The 19,317-nt window shown below is 36.0% G+C and overlaps 2 protein-coding genes across 2 annotated transcripts; both read left to right on the plus strand.

Annotated features, from left to right (window-relative positions):
* Positions 1 to 15,812: 15,812 nt before the first annotated feature.
* LOC145050030 (uncharacterized) lies at positions 15,813 to 17,717 on the plus strand. Its single transcript, XM_078998348.1, has 4 exons — positions 15,813 to 16,006; positions 16,523 to 16,853; positions 16,932 to 17,452; positions 17,714 to 17,717. Exons 1-4 carry the CDS (start codon positions 15,813 to 15,815, stop codon positions 17,715 to 17,717), a joined length of 1,050 nt encoding a protein of 349 aa, XP_078854474.1.
* Positions 17,718 to 17,987: 270 nt separating this feature from the next.
* LOC145050031 (uncharacterized) lies at positions 17,988 to 18,434 on the plus strand. The gene has a single exon (XM_078998349.1). It carries the CDS (start codon positions 17,988 to 17,990, stop codon positions 18,432 to 18,434), a length of 447 nt encoding a protein of 148 aa, XP_078854475.1.
* Positions 18,435 to 19,317: the final 883 nt, after the last annotated feature.

Below are 19,317 nucleotides of genomic sequence, written 5' to 3' on the forward strand. Positions count from 1 at the left end.
ATTTCCTTCGACGAAACCTAGTATTATTACCACTAGATTTTAGTCTAATATTTACCGTGACTAATTATTAGTCTTATTATTATTATTATATAAGCGTTTAAACAATACTTTCCAACCACTATGTACAGACAGGGGCCAGACATAAGACACCGGAGGGCAGGACCATTTTGGCATATAGCACATCTGAAATCCAACAACCCTATGCGGCCCTTTAAACCAGATTCCCCGTACCGCGAGTAGTTAAAAGGATATTATAACGACACTTATATAAGTCATAATAATAGCTCAAATATTTATTATAAATTTATAATAACAATACTAATTTTAAATATAAACTATATTTAAAATAGGGTAAACATAACTTACTTCCAAGGGGATTTTAGCTAGGAGTCGGGCTCTGTAGGGGCAGAACTTCATCGCTGAATCTTTCTAAGAAAGATTCGTGCAGCGCTTCAGCGCTCACCTTACTATACTAAAACTACAGAAAGAGAAGTCGAATCACGAGGGACCGAAATGCTCGGGGGATAAGGAGAGAAAGACTCTTGAATCAAGAGAATGGTGCAAGAAATATGAGAGCCCAAGCCTCTTATTTATAGTAATTGAATTTACAAAAACTACCCCCCATAATTACTTAATGACCTTATAGTTATATAAACAGCTAAACACCCCTTTATAATACTATTTTAAATAGATTTAAAGATATTTGTACTAAACTAATGTCGAAAGAACTCAACATTAGTCTTATAATGACCGCATCGTCGATACCTTTCTAATGATATATACATATGTATATATATGTGTACGTATATATGATTTATACTTTATTTTAATACATAAATATGCTATTATAATTTGTAACTCGTTCATACGAACTCCGTTTTTGACGTTCTTTATATCCATGCGTAGGTGGAGACGCACTCTACAGCTTTCGTTTAGACTCCTTCGGCTAATTTTGAATTTATTTTTAAAGTTATATTTTTAACAGGCCGGGACAGGATTGGTCCGTTATAATCTCATAACTTCTTCATCCGATGTCCATTTTCGTCTGTCTTTTTATTGTTACGCTACTAATAATGAGATCTTCAATTCTCGTTTAGGTTGTGTCGGCTAAAAATCGCTCGATCTAATATTCGAATTTCGGACTATACACTGCTAATCCGAAACTTCGAAAAATCGTAACTTCTTCATACGAAGTCAGATTTGGGCGTTCTTTTTATCGAAGTTCTTAGTTTAACATATTCTACGACTTTCGTTTAGAGTGCTAAATCTAAATCTCGTTCTATCATAAATTTACTATTTACGCTTCCCGGCGCCGTGCCGGTTCCGACGTGAAACTTCGACGGGTCATAACTTCTTCGTTATAACTCGGATTTCGGCGTTCTTTATATGTACGGAAACCCTGTGACATATTCTACAACTTGGTTAAGATTATTTATTCTAAATAATCTTTTTGTCGAAAATTCGTTTTCGACCCCTATTGCCTCTAAATTGACTAGCCCGGATCTGCGGGCGTTACAGTAAGATTAGGAAACTTAGTGCAAGAAGGATGTTCCCAAGGAGTTGATATCCTTTGGAATGCTCCGTATTGGTTGTTGTCAAGTCCTTCTGACTTTGTGCATAATCATTACAAGAGGTTCAATGCATATAAGTTTAGAATCTAACAGATTTCAGTAAATGGCATGAGTTTAGAATTCTTGCATTTGCAGTAAGGATTTGGGAGTGTGAAAAGAGAATCATTGAAGTTATGTTCAATTGATCTAGTTCACAAAGTAAAGATCATAGACAAACATAGTATGCATATTTAGTGTGTGGCATGACTAGTGTTTAGAAAACATAGTGTACATGCTTGGAGCATGGGACAACTATTGTTTTAAATTCAAGAATAATGTTGATAGCTAAAACAGTATACAATGAATAATGTGAAATCATATGGTGATAAATAAAAGGTGTTTTATTTATGTTCATAGGTTTTGATACCATGTTGGATTCAATTATTCTTGTGTTTCATTTTGCATGTTTTGACTTCCAGAATAAACTAGGTTATTCTTCCGGAATGACTAAGTTATTCAAACCATCCACAGTCGGTCATATGTTGGAAGTAGGTATGAATTAAGACTGTCATGGGTTAGTTTGTAGATGTCTAAGGTGTTGGACAAAGGGGTACAACGCTCATGAGTGCTCACAAGTTCTGAGTATTGGATTCAACCCACGCTCATTGGAAACACTTCATGGATTTTATCACGAGTGATCATGAGACGATAATATCTTATATTCTTCAAACTGTTGGGTTTTGAGCATTCTAACACTCCTAAGTGTACATGCAACCCTAAATACCTTGGATCTATGTTTTCTCTATTATACATGCAAATAAGAACTTACAAGATATTATCCTAATCTACCATACAAAACAATAACTATAGCAAGATAGAATACATACCTCTTTGGTGTAGAAAGTCTTCATGAAGCTTGAGTGCCTAGCCCCAATAGTGTGGAAGCCTCAAATGGAATCACAATCACCAAAACACTTAGAATAACTTGAGAGAATTCTAGAACTCATGAAATCGGCTAGCCCTTTCACATCACACTCTAATGGCCGATTTTGGTCAAGAATAAGATGCTTATATAGTTAGGGTTACACCATGTAAACCCTAATTGACATGGCCTTTCATTTCCATGATCCATGGGTACAAATACACCATGGAGCATCCATGGACCATCCTATGGGTTTTAGCCCAACTTGATTATCCATGGAGCATTAGCCCACTACACAAGTATGGATGATTTACACAATCAACCCATATATTTAATTAGTCTTCTTTTGATCACTTAATTAATCCTATATTAATTCTTGATCAATACTAATTAAATAATCTTATTATTCTTATTATTAATATACTAGAACTTATAATATATTAATAACCATAAGTGTCTTATTTCTCTCACTATAGTCTATCCAAGTGCATGATGGTATGCAACCCAAATGGACCATGCCGGGTCGGGTCAAGTCTTACCAATTATAGTTATGGACTTAGACATTAATCCAACAGTCTCCCACTTGGATAAGTCTAAAACTATTATTGCGTAGGACTTCAGGAACCAACTGGCAATCGTAGCTCTCAAAAGCTTCTGTCGAAATTTGACCTTGTAGATGAACTCTGACCTTTGTCAATGACTTGTCCATTAGATAAGGGATCATATATTCCTCCATTCTAGATATCATATGGACTGAGACATGGATTATAATCATTCTCTCTGTCCATTTGTTGTTTCCCGATTTTCGATTTATGACGACTGACTAATTGAACAAATCAAATTAGTCCTGGCCCGGCCGAGCACTTCCATTTGTCATCATCAAATCATCGAGGGGCCCACAGATATCGCTTTTATCTCGAAGGTAAAAGGAACGGATAAACATCGACTCATATGGCTTTTTCTACTACTTGTTGAATCATACACAAAGGCACGTTTTATAGCACCGGGTTACCAAATGCGTTTTCGTGCAATCAATGTACTATCAACTCATAGTAACAACTCATATCTCTAGGTTTGAAGAATATAAGATATTATCGTCTCATGATCACTCGTGATAAAATCCATGAAGTGATTCCAATGAGCGCGGGTTGAATCCAATACTCAGAACTTATGAGCATTCATGAGTGTTGTAGCCCTTTGTCCAACACCTTAGACCTCTACAAGCCAACCCATGATAGTCTTAATTCATATCTACTTCCAACATATGACCGACTGTGGATGGTTTGAATAACTTAGTCATTCCGGAAGAATAACCCAGTTTATTCGGGAAGTCAAAACATGCAAAATGAAACACAATAATAATTGAATCCAATATGGTATCAACCCTTTGAAAATAAATAAAACACCTTTTATTTATCACCATATGATTACACATTATTCATTGTATACTGTTTCAGCTATCAACTTTATTCTTGAATTTAAAACAATAGTTGTCCCATGCGCCAAGCATGTACACTATGTTTTCTAAACACTAGTCATGCCACACACCAAGTATGCATACTATGTTTGTCTATGACCTTTACTTTGTGAACTAGATCAATTGAACATAACTTCAATGACTCTCTTTTCACACTCCCAAATCCTTACTGCAAATGCAAGAATTCCAAATTCATGCCATTTACTGAAATCTGTTAGATTCTAAACTTATATGCATTGATCCTCTTGTAACGATTATGCACAAACTCACAAAGACTTGGCAACAATCATTACAGAGTATTCCAAAGGAGATCAACTCCTTGGAAACATCCTTCTTGCATTAAGTTTCCTTAATCTTACACAGATTGAAATTTCTAACTTTGAAACATTTCAAGATTCCATTTTGACTATTACTTCTGAACAAGAGTTGCCTCCTTATAGATTATGTCAATATGGTCCTTCCAGAATTATCACTATACTTCCAACTGTCCTTGAGCAACCAGTCTTTGGTAAACCTTAGATTATTCTCGACAATTGTTTAATCCTTTTAGTCATATCCAATTCTAAACCTTTTCCCTTCTTAATGCCCCAGGCATTTGGAAAATTTTAGAAAGGATGAATATGGCACATGTAATCGATCCTATATCCGAAGCATATGGGACACGATTCATGATGTCTCACATAAAGACTAAACCATTCTTTTGCTATAACATTTCCATTTCTCTTTGCCAAGTTCTCATAATTCAGATTATGAAAAAGGGATGCCGTAATCATAATCGAATTTTAGAACGCAAATAATGGACCCGTATACAGAATTTCCTTATGTTGAGCCATTCCAACATGAAATTCATATATATCCTTGACTAAATGATTAAAACCTCACGATCTAAGCTTATAGATTTGAGATGAAGTATAATTTCATCTCCCTTAATTATAGCAAAACAACTTTTTCAACCCCTGCAACCTCACGAATTGAAACTTTTTGTTTTCTATAATTAACATTGCTAACTTGCAATACTTATCATAATTATCATGCTCCCACTAACATGATGATTATTAGCATAACACTTATGCTCCCACTAGCTTTGACATGTACTCAGAAATCAGCTGACTTTCTCACCAAAGTTCAGATTTCTGATACAAGATTGTTTTGATAAAACTTTATCAAAATCATACACCTTCCCTTAGATAGCACACTTGTGTATCTAAATAATTATGAAGAGGTATGCCGTAATCATAATGGTTAGACCTTTTTGCCACTTCTCACAAGTCCAGGTTAGTGTGCCGGTAAACCACACACGCTCCACTAACGACTTTGAGAATGCAAATATCACAATTGCTATCTAGCTAAAATCTACTTAGTGAAAGTGTTTCCTCACCATCATTTTCATGAACCGGAGAGAAACCTTATGACACTTAGATTTGCTGGTGTATGTGTTCTTATCCATGTGAATTGTCATAACCATAGTCACAAGACAAGGATAATAACAAATCCAAACTAATATGGATTGAACTCAATCTTAATTTCTTGCCACCTGGCAGCGCAAGGGCCTGCCATTGCTTCCAAGTTGTTGTGCAACAAATTGAGAACTCTAAGAACTCATATGCAAAGTCAACTTTAACTGGAATAGGCACAGAATATGTCAACACGATAGGTTGTAAACCTCAAGTCGTCTGCTAGTGCAGAACTTCAGGTTTTATTCTTGATTAGTTCTTGAGACTTTCAAGACCTTTAAGACTCCCACTGTCCTCTTGACCTATAAGACTCCCTTGTCAGATATTCAAGAGATAGTGTGGATTCTAATCAAGACAAACACTTCACACAATTGGCCTAAGTTGGTCTTTGTTTTATCCAAAACATCACAACTTACCAATTTCAAATGTACAAGAGTAGAAAACTTTTACTCTTACATTTGACAAGTGTTTTGAACCTTCTTTAAGACATGTCACTCAAGTTACAATCTTGGAATATGACTCTAAGACTTGTATTGGAATGAAGTATGACTCATCTTCTTGATTTAACCATTTCAACAATTCAAGATCCCTCTTCTTAGTCATAAGAATGCACTAAGATTTCCTTAGAGAACTAATTTGATATGGTTTCTTAATCATTAAGATGATCACAAAATTGATACTAAGTACTCTCCCATCTTTTCAGATTTGAGAAACTTTTATCCTTCTGCCTAATTTGATTCTTCTTATTCGCTCTATCATACATTGGAACCTTTTTTTCCCAATGTCTCAGAATTACACTTAAGCATGTAAGTATAATCATATCTACTGAGCTTTAGTAAACTATAACGAATAGTCTTATCAAACTTTTGTGGTGGACTTAATCAGTGCACAAGAATGTGTACTCGATCCCTTAGTCCTTTACTTGACTCACACATCCATGTGAACAAGTAATTAGTCTTAATTTTCCAAAACTTGAAAGTTCTCATCCATCATGCTTTACAACTTGCATGATTCCAAGTTCCGGTCCAATTGAAACTTGGGTGATGAGAATTTTTCCCTATTTGGTAAATTTAGATATTACCACAAATGAAAGAATCAATTTCATATTTCCACTCTTGCTATTAATGGAATCATATAAGCAACAATTTATCCTCAAATGCCATTGTAAGGATATTTTAAAATAAATAAAATCAAAAATTTTCTTTTATTTTAAAAACTTTGCGGAAAAACTTATCCTTACAACCCATATGAAAACTTGTTGTTATCTATTCCTAAGCAATATCTCATAACTCCTAAGAAGTAGCTCAAGAATCCGATCTTCAAGCTATGCGATAGAAATCCATCTACGCCATCAGATTCAACATATTCTTACTTTAAGTTTCTTCACTTTTATTTGATTCTTAAACATCACCATGTGACCCAGTCACATCATGTATTAAGAATCTCAGAATAGAAACTTAGCAGAGTTAGATAGTGGACTTTACCTAAAGTAGAGTCAAACTTATTGACTTCAACATCCTTAGATAAATTTGGCAGCTTCGCAACCAATGCCCCTTCCTTTGGCAATATAAACAAATGGACCCTTTGATAATGGTACACGAGACTATCACAGACTTAGATTTTCTCTTTACCATTTGGTCAACCGAGTTGACTATGGCCGATCCCTTTCCATTAGGAAGAGAGAGCTTTACTAGATGTCCAATGTCGTCATTGTCAATGTCCATAAAGTTTTAGGAAGTTGATCTTAGCAAATAGATAAGATCATTAAGGGTCTTGTCATAGTCTGTTTCATAGGTGTTCCAAAGGAACTCACTATGTGACTTAGAAAGTGGTTGAACCACCAACTTTCTCAAGACTTTGACACCCAACTCTCCCGGCTTGTCAATATGTGACTACATCTCTAAGATGTGATCACACCTAGACCTTGCCTTGCACTTGCCAATAGGGCTTGAGTGATCTTAAACTTTTCCAAGAACTTGAGGGTTAGGGAGAATAATTGGAGGAGGAGAAAGAAGTATGATATCCATGGGACATCATCTTCATTAGGAAACCTTGTTTCAAGAGATTTGGGAAGATCATAGGTGCCTAAACCAGACATCTTTTGGGAGATATTCAAGATAGTTGATTTAAAGTCCTTAATATGACACCCAATATGAAATATTAAGGCTTGGACCCAACAAACTATTTTATAACTTAGAAGAGGTATGCCGTAATCCAAGCTATAAAATATTTGAAGGTAGGTGAATGACGATTCACCAATTTCCACCAAGATAAACGAAATGTATTATTAGGTTTTAATTGGTTTTGAAACTCCTAGATCTTTGAGATTCATTGAACTTTTCAAAGGCATGTTTCAATCTTGAGTGTGCCCTTCAGGTTTTGTGACTGGGATGCCGAGGATCACAAAACAAGGTGTGAAGTAACCATGCAAATTACTTGGTACCCTTAAGTGTTTACCCCTTAATCGATGTGCCGGTTAACCACACACGCTCCATCGATACTATGATAAACATTAAGTTACCCTTTGCCTACCTTGTTAAATACGCGTTAGTGTGCCGGTTAACCACACACGCTCCACTAACCGACTTAAACAAAGTGCAAAGTGTAATTTCATGGATTAGCACCTTATTCACATTTTTCCTAAGTAACTAAGATTGGGTATTATTAAGAATTTAGTTACTTAGTATCATCATTAATACTTTTAATGAAGGGAGAATTCTAGTCCTATCAAACCCGTTCGGCTAACGACCCTCCACCAGTCAAGCAAGCGGTGGGTGAGAGTGGACACCCATTAAGTTGCCATTTTATAGGCAACAACCTTATACCCACCTTATAGACTGGCTTCGTGAATGAGGCGTACTAGCGGTAAGACTGACTTTACTCTTATACATATATATATTATTAACTTATAATATTATAAAGTATAAGGGTTGAATTTTAACTTTTAAAATTCTAAGGGCTAACTTGGAATTAAAGTATTCATAAGTGAAAACTTTTCAAATTCCAAAACTTGAGGGCAAGTTTTGAAACTATTCAAAACTAATTAATTCCATAACTTATGTGTTTAAAGTAGTTTTAATCCAAAAACACTTCAAGTTCCATAACTTGAGGACAAGTTATGGAAGACTTTAAACTAATAAAAGAATTAACTTTTCTTTATTTTATAACTTATGAAATTAATTATGGTTACACTTAATTTATTAATTTATTGATGAAGTGACTCTTGAACCTCTATAACTTAAGGACAAGACTCTTCATCTTTTGTATCCATTGCCAACTTTTATGAGTTTTATGAGTCTTTAATGTGACTCTTCATGTAACTTGAGGACAAGTTACACAAACACATTTTATACTCAACTCTTAGATTAAAATGGATTGAAAAACAACTATTTAAATTAACTTTTCTATTAATCTAAACAACTCATAAGAACAAGATAATTGAAATCAAACTTTTTCATGTAATTAGTCTAAACCTTAAACTAATACAAAACACGAATCTATTGACAATTATCTTTGAAAATGGATTAGCATGAACATTACCACATCAAAAAACAAGTTTATAAGTTCAAAAACAACTTAGGGTAATGTTCCTAGTCCACTTCTAGCCAAAAAACTCGAAAATATGCTGTCTGGGGGTCCAACTCGTCGAGTGCATGAACCAACTCGGCGAGTTGGATCGAATTGATCACATTTTAGGCATGGACTCGCCGAGACCTCTGATGGACTCGCCGAGTCTGATGACCAGACAACACCAAATTCGTTTTTTCAGCTTCTTTTGCAGGTATAACAAGAAAACAAGCCTAGGCTCTGATCCCACTGTTGGGTTTTGAGCATTCTAACACTCCTAAGTGTACATGCAACCCTAGATACCTTGGATCTATGTTTTCTCTATTATACATGCAAATAAGAAATTCCAAGGTATTATCCTAATCTAGCATACAAAACAATAACTATAGCAAGATAGAATACATACCTCTTTGGTGTAGAAAGTCTTCATGAAGCTTGAGTGCCTAGCCCCAATAGTGTGGAAGCCTCAAATGGAATCACAATCACCAAAACACTTAGAATAACTTGAGAGAATTCTACAACTCATGAAATCGGCTAGCCCTTTCACTTCACAGTCTAGTGGCCGATTTTGGTCAAGAATAAGATGCTTATATAGTTAGGGTTACACCATGTAAACCCTAATTGACATGGCCTTTCATTTCCATGATCCATGGGTACAAATACACCATGGAGCATCCATGGACCATCCTATGGGTTTTAGCCCAACTTGATTATCCATGGAGCATTAGCCCACTATACAAGTATGGATGATTTACACAATCAACCCATATATTTAATTAGTCTTCTTTTGATCACTTAATTAATCCTAGATTAATTATTGATCAATACTAATTAAATAATCTTATTATTCTTATTATTAATATAATATAACTTATAATATATTAATAACCATAAGTGTCTTATTGCTCTCATTATAGTCTATCCAAGTGCATGATGGTATGCAATCCAAATGGACCATGCCGGGTCGGGTCAAGTCTTACCAACTATAGTTATGGACTTAGACATTAATCCAACACAAACCTCGAGATATGAGTTGTTACTATGAGTTGATAGTACATTGATTGCACGAAAACACATTGGTAACTCGATGTTATAAAACGTGCCTTTGTGTACGATTCAACAAGTAGTAGAACAAGCCATATGAGTCGAAGTTTATCCATTCCTTTTAACTTCGGGATAAAAGCGATATCTGTGGGCCCCTCGATGATTTGATGATGACAAATGGAAGTGCTCGGCCGAGCCAGGACTGATTTGATTTGTTCAATTAGTCAGTCTTCATAAATCGGAAATCGGGAAACAACAAATGGACAAAGAGAATGATTATAATCCATGCCTCAGTCCATATGATATCTAGAATGGAGGAATATATGATCCCTTATCTAATGGATAAGTCACTGACAAAGGTCAGAGTTCATCTACAAGGTCAGAGTTCGACGGAAGCTTTTGAGAGCTACGATTGCCGGTCGGTTCTTGAAGTCATACACAATAATAGTTTTAGACTTATCCAAGTGGGAGACTGTTGGATTAATATCTAAGTCCATAACTATAATTGGTAAGAATTGACCCGACCCAGCATGGTCCATTTGGGTTGCATGGCATCATGCACTTGGAAAGACTAAATGAGAGGAATAAGACACTTATGGTTATTAATATATTATAAGTTCTAGTATATTAATAATAAGTATAATAAGATTATTTAATTAGTATTGATCAAGGATTAATCTAGGATTAATTAAGTGATCAAAAGAAGACTAATTAAATATATGGGTTGATTGTGCAAATCATCCATACTTATATAGTGGGCGAATGCTCCATGGATTATCTAGTTGCGCTAAAACCCATATGATGCTCCATGGATGCTCCATGGTGTATTTGTACCCATGGATCATGGAAATGAATGGCCATGTTAATTAGGGTTTACATGGTGTAACCCTAACTATATAAGCATCTTATTCTTGACCAAAATCGGTCACTAGAGAGAGTAAGAAAGGGCTAGCCGATTTTCATGAAGTGTAGAATTCTCTCAAGTTATTCCAAGTGTATTTGGTGTTGTGTGAACCATTTGAGGTGTCACACTTGGGGCACTAGGCACTCAAGCTTCATGAAGACTTTCTACATCAAAGAGGTATGTATTCTATCTTGTTACATTCATTGTTTTGTATGCTAGATTAGGATAATACCTTGGAAGTTCTTATTTGCATGTATAATAAAGAAAACATAGATCCAAGGTATTTAGGGTTGCATGTACACTTAGGAGTGTTAGAATGCTCATAACCCAACAAAAACCCCCAGAAGGAGTTACACGGGGCGTACCCCCTTGGTACGCTCAGCGTACCCAAACGCGCATGGAACTGATCGGGGACCCCAACCCACTATGCTGCGCGTTCTGAGAGTTACGCCCTAGACTCATCCTTTCGATATTTTTGATCTGAATAAGTTAAGACACAGGATCATATCACAGATATAGGCTCTCTACTGCCTCTCAAGCCATAAATTCGGAACCTTTAAGCCTTTGCATGGCTATAAAGACCACCAACCTCTCCAAACTCTTAAGCTCTTTCCTCATTAAGTCCATAAATCGAGCTTGATTTAATATTAACGACACAGACTAGATTTTTTATGAACTTACAACTCATAATACAATGAAATAAGGCAGATTCTAGCTTATGGAGGACATTTTCATAAAGCCTCCATCTTAGGACCAAAAACCCTAAAAGTTCGTCCATCAAGCACAACAAAAACATGATAAAGAAAGCTCTGATGTTTTTACCTCTAGAAGAAGCTCCACCCTCTGAAGAACTCAGATCCAAACTTATACTCCATCTTCTAGCATCCACAAAGACCTCCTCTTCTTCTTCTCCATCACACAAAGGCTCTTTCTAGCTCAAAACACTCACACATCAATTTAGAACGATGATGATGCTCTCTTAGGGTTTCTCTCTGTGAAATGGTGGCTGAGGGTAAGGCCATAGCATTCCTTATATAGTGCACAAGTCTCATTTAGGGTTTTGCATCTGGGCCGACTACGCCTAGAGTAATCTTTGGTACGCCCAGTGTACCTAACAACGTCCGCATCCCAAAACCATCCCACGAGTATTCGCAGCGTGCTCCTCTATACGCCCAGCGTACTTGCCTGCCACACTATTCTTTTATGGACTAAACTTGACAACTTGGAGAAGAAGAAGGCTTAAATAGATAAATCCAAACTTTGGGATGTTACATTTATGCTTATAAAAATGGTGTATTTTATTTTGAAGGTTTACCTTGTGATTGTGTGTATGAAATTGTGATAGTTGTAGATAATTTAGGAAATATTGTTTTACAAATTGATTCGTCTAATGGTTTAGACAAAGCATGCTTGTGGCATTGTCCTCTTAGACATGTCAAAGAGAAACATGTTTCCCAATTCGAAAAGGATGGAGTGTTGGAATCATTTGTCTTAATGCCGGATGGTACGTGCGAGCCTTGTTTGATAGGTTAGATGAAAAAATCATCTTTCACTGGTTCTTGTGAAAGAGGTGAAGGATTTTTGGATCTCATACACACAGATGTGTGTAGGACCTTCAGATCCATCACATGGGATGCAAATCGATTCTATGTGGTTTTTACTGATGATTATAGAAGATATGGTTATATCTACTTAATCAAGCATAAGTTAGAAACTCTTGAAAAGTTCAAAGAATTCAAACAAGAAGTTGAGAATCAATTATACAGGAAGATAAAGATGCTTACATCCGATAGTGGTGGTGAGTATCTTAGTATTAAGTTCCATGACTACCACAAGGAATGTTGAATAGTTTCACAATTGACTCTTCCTAGAACACCACAACTTAATGGTGTGGCTAAGAGGGGTAATCAAACCTTGTTGGACATGCTTCGTTCCATGATGAGTCGAGCTTCACTTCTGATCTCTTTTTGGGGGTATGCCTTAGAGACTTCTGCCCACATTCTTAATCTTGTCCCAGCAAAGAAGGTTGCCAAAACACGTCACGAAATGTGGACGACAAAAGTTTCCAGGGTAGGACACATCAAGGTTTGGGGCTGTGAAGCTTTTGTGAGACAAGAAACTCACGAAAACTTGAACCTAGACGTAAGAGATATAATTTCATCGGCTATCCACAGAAGTCCTTTAGATATTTGTTCTGTAGACCTAGTGAAAACACGATCTTCATAACACTAATGGGAGTCTTTGAGAGAGAGAGAGAGAAAAAAAAAAGAAAGAGAGAGAGAGAGAACGAGAGAGAAAGAGAGAGAGTTCATATGCAAAGAGGACAGTGGGAGTACAAATGATCTTGAAGAAATTGAAGAGGAAAATGATGAAGAAACCTCTGAAAAGATTAGCACTCAACCTAAGGAAGAAATTCCAATTGAACCTGTTGACGATTCATTACCTCTTATGTGTTTTGGTAGGGTTAGTGTGACGGGTTTTGAGCATTATAACACTCCTAAGGTGTACATGCAACCCTAGAAACCTTGGATCTATGTTTTACTAAGATACATGCAAAATTTGATTTTTCCAAGGTTCTTAACGTAACTAGCATGTCATGGTGAACTTGAAACATAAAAGCTAGTAGAAGAACATACCTTTTTCTTGTTGCTTGGATTCCTTGAGAACTTTGTAAGCCTAGTACCCCAAATGTGATGCCTTAAGTGTTTCACACAACACCACAACTCTTGGAATAAATTTAAGAGAAGTTCACACACACTCTAAATCGGCTAGCCCTCTACTTCTTCACTTAGTCCTGATTTTGGTAGCCCATGGGGTCCTTTTATAGTTGTGTCATAAGTAGGGTTAAACCATGAAAACCGTAATTGACATGGCTTTTCATTTCCTCCATGATCCATGGTTTTAACCTCCATGGACCATCCATGGAGCACCATATGGGTTTTAGTCCAATTCAATAAACCATGGATCATTAGCCCACTATAAAAGAATGGATGATTTACACAATCAAGTCGATATATTTAATTAGTCTCTTTTTAATCACCAAATTAATTCTTGATCAATAGTAATTAAATAATATAATTAATATATTAGAACTTATAATATAGTAATAAACCATAAGTGTTATGTTTCTCATTTTTTCTATCCAAGTGTCATGATGCCATGCAACCCAAATGGACCATGCCAACCATGTAAGTATGACTTCAGGAACCGATCAGCAATCGTAGCTCTATCAAAGTCTCGTGGAATTAAGATAACGTGCCATTTAAGATAAGTGATCATACAATCCTCTGCTCTCAAGATATCAGTCGGACAAATACATGGAACAATGTCGTACTTATTGTCAAGCAGTCTGTTTCCCGATTTCCGATTTGTTTGACATAGAACTAAACTAAACACATCAATTTGGTTCTGACCAGGCCCGGTACATTGGTCAAAAGAAATCATTGAGGGGCCCAGATATCACTTTTAATCCTCTAAGGACTAAAAGGAACAGATAAAATTCGACTCATATGCTTGTTCTACTACTTGTTGAATCATACACAAATGAATGTTTTATAACATCCAGTTACCAATGCGTTTTTGTACAATCAATGTATAACCAACTCATAGTCAACAACTCATATCTCTAGGTTTGAAGACTTATATGATATTACCATCTCATGATCACTCAAGATAAATTCCACGAAGTGATACAAGTGAGCGTGGGTTGAATCCAATACTCGAATCGGTATTCCAGGAGTACTCATGAACATTGCAGCCTCTTTGTCCCAAAAAAACTACAGACCCTTCATGACAGTCTCACCTCATTACCTACATCCAAAGTATGATTGACTGTGGATGGTATGGATAATATGATATACCATAACATAATTATTCTGTAAGTCAAAACATGCAAAAATGAAATCATAGTAAACGATTGACAAAAGATAGCAACACTTTACTTATAAAAAACAACAACTTTTATTTATCATCAAATGTCAATTACACTTTAAATATTTCAAAAGCTATCTAATTTCTAAAACTAATATCATCCCCTAGCCCAATGTGCCTCGCATGCTGAAGATGCTTAACCTACCCAGTCCCTTCGTGAGGGGATCTGCTGGGTTCTCATCCGATGATACCCTCTTTGCCATGAGGAGTCTTTCTTCTATTCAATGTCTAATGAAATGGTATTTTCTCTCCATGTGTCTGGATCTTTCGTAATCCCTTGGTTCCTTGGCTAAGGCACCTGCACTTTCACTATCATAGAAAATTTCCATAGTCTCCTTTATAGCTGGTACTACTCCAAAGTCTCCAATAAAGTTCTTTAGCCAGTATTGCCTCCTTTTCTACCTCACTTGCTGCTATATACTCTGATTCGCAAGTTGAATCAGTCACTGTCTCCTTCTTGAAACTTTTCCAAGTAATTGCTCCTCCGTTTAAGGTAATGAACCAGCCCGACTGAGAGCGGAAATTATCCTATCATTCTGGAAGCTAGCATCGCTATACCCTACTAATCTCAAGTCATCACTCCCACCGAGGGTAAGGACCCAGTTCTTAGTCCTCCGCATGTACTTGAGAATGTGCTTTACCGTACTCCAGTGAGCCTTGACACGGTTCCCCTAATATCTGCTGACCATGCTCAAAGCAAAGGCCACATCTGGACGAGTACAAGTCATAGCATACATGATCGAGCCTACACCGGAAGCATACGGTACTCGATTTATCTAAGCTATCTCATCCTCTGTACTTGGGCTCTAAGTCTTAGGGGCTGTTTGTTTAGCCTCTTAATGGTCTCATAATGAGCTGGATCTGAATCGTTCAGATTCAGAGCGTTTGGTTGACACTATTTCAGCCTCTTAATCGGCCAGACATTAAAAAATATTCTCTTATTTGGTCAGATGAGATATGGAGTATGGATGGTAATTATTCCTTTGATACCCTTGCCCTAAAATCAGATACAAGACGTCCGCCTCTTTTTTTCTGCGCCCTTCTTGTTCTTCGAGCGTCTTCTTCCCTGCGTCGATTTCAATCAACCACCGTCGCACCTCCAACGCCGGACAACCTCTGCCTTCGTCGCTTCCTTCCTCCTCATCTCCCCCTTCACCGGTACGTTTTTCTATTTTGTGTAAAATACCTCGCTTCTTTCTTCTTCCATTCATTGATGTGATATTGTTGCTATTTCATTGTTGTTTTCTTGCTGTTTTGTTGTTCTTTTCATTTTGATTTGCTGTTTTATTGCTGTTATATGTGATTATAAGTATGAAAATATGTGTTCTTACTATTTTGTTGACGTTTTGTTGCTGTTTTGTTGCTGTTATCATGTTGATTTATTGTTTTCTTGTTGTTATATGTGATTATAAGTCTGAAAATATGTGTTCCTGCTGTTTTGTTACTGTTATCATGTTGATTTGGTGTTTTCTTGCAGTTATATGTGCTTATAAGTCTGAAAATATGTGTTCTTGCTGTTTTGTTGATGTTTTGTTGCTGTTTCTTGCTAATTTGCTATTTATCTGTGATTGAAAGTTCAAAAAATATGTGTTCTTGGTGATTTGCTGCTTTGATTTTTTTTTCCTTGTTGGATTTTCTTGCTGAAACATGTTGTTGGTGAATTTTGAATACTAGACATGGCACAAATGCCACAAAAGGGCCAAGAATTAATTGGAAACAAATAGAAGGTGTGGAAAAAGCATTTCTTGAAGCTTGTATTCATGAAATTACTACTTATGGACGTGAAGGGAGTAGTTTGAAAGCGAACTCATGGAAGAATGTAGCTGAAGGATTGAAAACAAAATACAAATTTTTAGTTGATCAAAAGCAGATGAAAAACCGATACGACTACTTGAAATCAAAGTATTGTGCTTGGTTGAAATTAAAAAACAAAACAGGCAACGTCTATAACCCCATAACTAACACGTTTAACATGGAGGAAGACGAATGGCAACTAGATGTCAAGGTATTGTGACTTTTGATAGGAAGTAATATATAATAATATTTTATAATATTTAATAACATTTATAGTATTTTCAAGCAGTCGAACAGAATGATAGAAACTTTGAGGACTTCTCCACTAGTGTACCCTGATCTTTGTGTTAAGTTGTTTGATGGGTCGGCTGCGACTGGAATTCATGGTTGGGGACAATCTACTACACTTCCTCAACCTTCTCAGGACTCGCCCGACATTAATTTAAGTGACGTCGATGGTATTAATGTAACTCACATGGAAAATATGACTTCACCTGAAAGTCCAAATGAAGGAACCTCTAGTGTTTCCAAAAACAAAGTAGGTAAAGGAAAAGGAAAAGCAGCAATCAACGCAAAGATCATTGAAGTTGGTGATGAAATTAGCGAAGTTGTAAGAATGTTAGTGGAGAAACATAAAGAACACGATATGGCATCATGTATGGAAAAGTTTGTGAAAATAGAATGGGGAATATCTGATCCAAGATACCAAACGAATGTTTTGCTTTTTGGTGAAAGTGTTGATCTTAGAAAAGTTTGGTTATTTCTTCCGACGGAAGCTTGTGAGATGTGGTTAAAGAATGTTGGATCAAAGTATGGCTTGATGTGATGGTTTTTTTTAGGATTTTATGTGATGTGGATTTAAAATGTTAAACTTTTTAGTATTTTGTTTCATGTGTGTTATGGATTTAAAATGTTAAACCTTTTAATGATTTTATTTGATGTGTGTTATGGATCTAAAATTTTAAACTTTTTTAGGATTTTATTTGACATTATTGTGTTTAAAATGTTGAATGTTATATGTTGTTTGACATTATGTTTTTAAAATGTTGATTTTTATATGTTGGTTAACAGGTGACTTATGGATATCGATGATGATATTATGTATTTCATGTTGCTTTCTTGGTATTGGATGTTTTTAACTTCGACAAGAATAGAAAGGATAAGCGATTTGAATTCGACATTGACCGGTCATGAATTTACTTATGAATTATTGCATGGATCTTCTTTATAATGTCATGAGTTGATGCGTCTTTCACGGGAAGCATATGTACTACTACGCAACCATTTTAAACAAAAAAATTGGTTGCAAAGTAGTCGGTCTATAACCGCTGAAGAAAAGTTAGCTATGTTTTTGACCGTCATCGGACACAATGAGCGGTTTAGAATGGTTAAACGCAGATTTCAACATTCAACAGAAACAATTCATAGGTGCTTGCATGAGGTTCGAAATGCGATGATGAATCTTGCAAGAGAAATTATTGTGCCAACATCTTCTAGTGCAACCGCAAACACATCAGGACGACATAGAAGGTTGAAAGAAATATTTCCGGGAGCGATAGGTGCGTTAGATGGAACTCTTGTACATGCAGTCGTGCCCGCTGATCAACAAACTCGTTATAGGGGAAGAGGAAAAGGGGAATGCTATCAAAATGTTATTGGAATTTGTAATTTTGATATGATATTTACGTTTGTATGGGCCGGTTGGGAGGACATAGCACGTGATTCACGAGTTCTCAAAGAAGTTGTATTTCACCCAACTTCCGGTTTTCCATTTCCTCCATTAGGTTTGTAATCTTTTTTTCTTAACTTTGAATATTAAATGCATTATTTATTTTTCATATAACAATTGCAAAATTAACATTTATAGACAAATATTAACTTTGTGATGCCACATACACCAACACTCGTGGATTTCTGGCTCCCTACCACAATACGAGGTGTTGGTTATCCGATTTCCGAAGACAACGTGCATTAACCAAGGAGGAAAACTTCAACCATGCTCACGCACAACTCAGAAATGTTATTGAGCATACTTATGGAGTTTTGAAGGCGAGATTCCCAATCCTAAAGCAAATGGCTCCTTATCCGTTTCCAATACAAAGAGACATAGTGCTTTCTTGTTTTGCAGTCCATAATTTTATTAGGAAATGTAATATTCGTGATCAATTATTTATGGACTTCGAAGAGGAAACTATGTTTACTGCTGAAGAAGGTGGAGGAAGTGAAGACCAAAGTGTACATGACATGCAATGGAGTAACCAAGACAACGAATATATGGCTAATTTGCGTAACCAAATTGCTAATCAATTACTTTAAAGTTGTATGCTCACGATTATGTTGAATTTGGATGTTGTATGATGTTTAATTTGGATGTTGTATGAATTTTAATTTCTATTTTGTTTTATGTTTAATCACGATTTTATATGAAGCTTTGTATTTTATTTATAATTATTTACAAATTCAGTATCATTCAGCACAATCATTCAATCCAACCAATCAGTAACGAATAGTTCAGAAGGATAAAATGGACAATTTAACCATTCAGAGACAGACATCCAGATGTCTGACCAAACATTAAATTATCATTCAGATACAGATTCATACAGAGCCTCTACATCATCCAGACATTTGGATCATCCAGATATTAATAATCTAGATGCTACTAAACAGCCCTT

This window comes from Lactuca serriola, chromosome 5 (assembly GCF_051521515.1).
Source record: "Lactuca serriola cultivar US96UC23 chromosome 5, Lser_US96UC23_V15, whole genome shotgun sequence".
NCBI classification, from domain to species: Eukaryota; Viridiplantae; Streptophyta; class Magnoliopsida; order Asterales; family Asteraceae; genus Lactuca; species Lactuca serriola.

Coding starts and splice junctions, on each gene's coding strand:
- LOC145050031 (XM_078998349.1), top strand. CDS start 17,988: ATGTTTTTGACCGTCATCGGACACAATGAGCGGTTTAGAATGGTTAAA.
- LOC145050030 (XM_078998348.1), top strand. CDS start 15,813: ATGGATGGTAATTATTCCTTTGATACCCTTGCCCTAAAATCAGATACA. Junction 16,007..16,522: donor CCTCATCTCCCCCTTCACCG/GTACGTTTTTCT, acceptor TTTGAATACTAG/ACATGGCACAAATGCCACAA. Junction 16,854..16,931: donor AATGGCAACTAGATGTCAAG/GTATTGTGACTT, acceptor ATTTTCAAGCAG/TCGAACAGAATGATAGAAAC.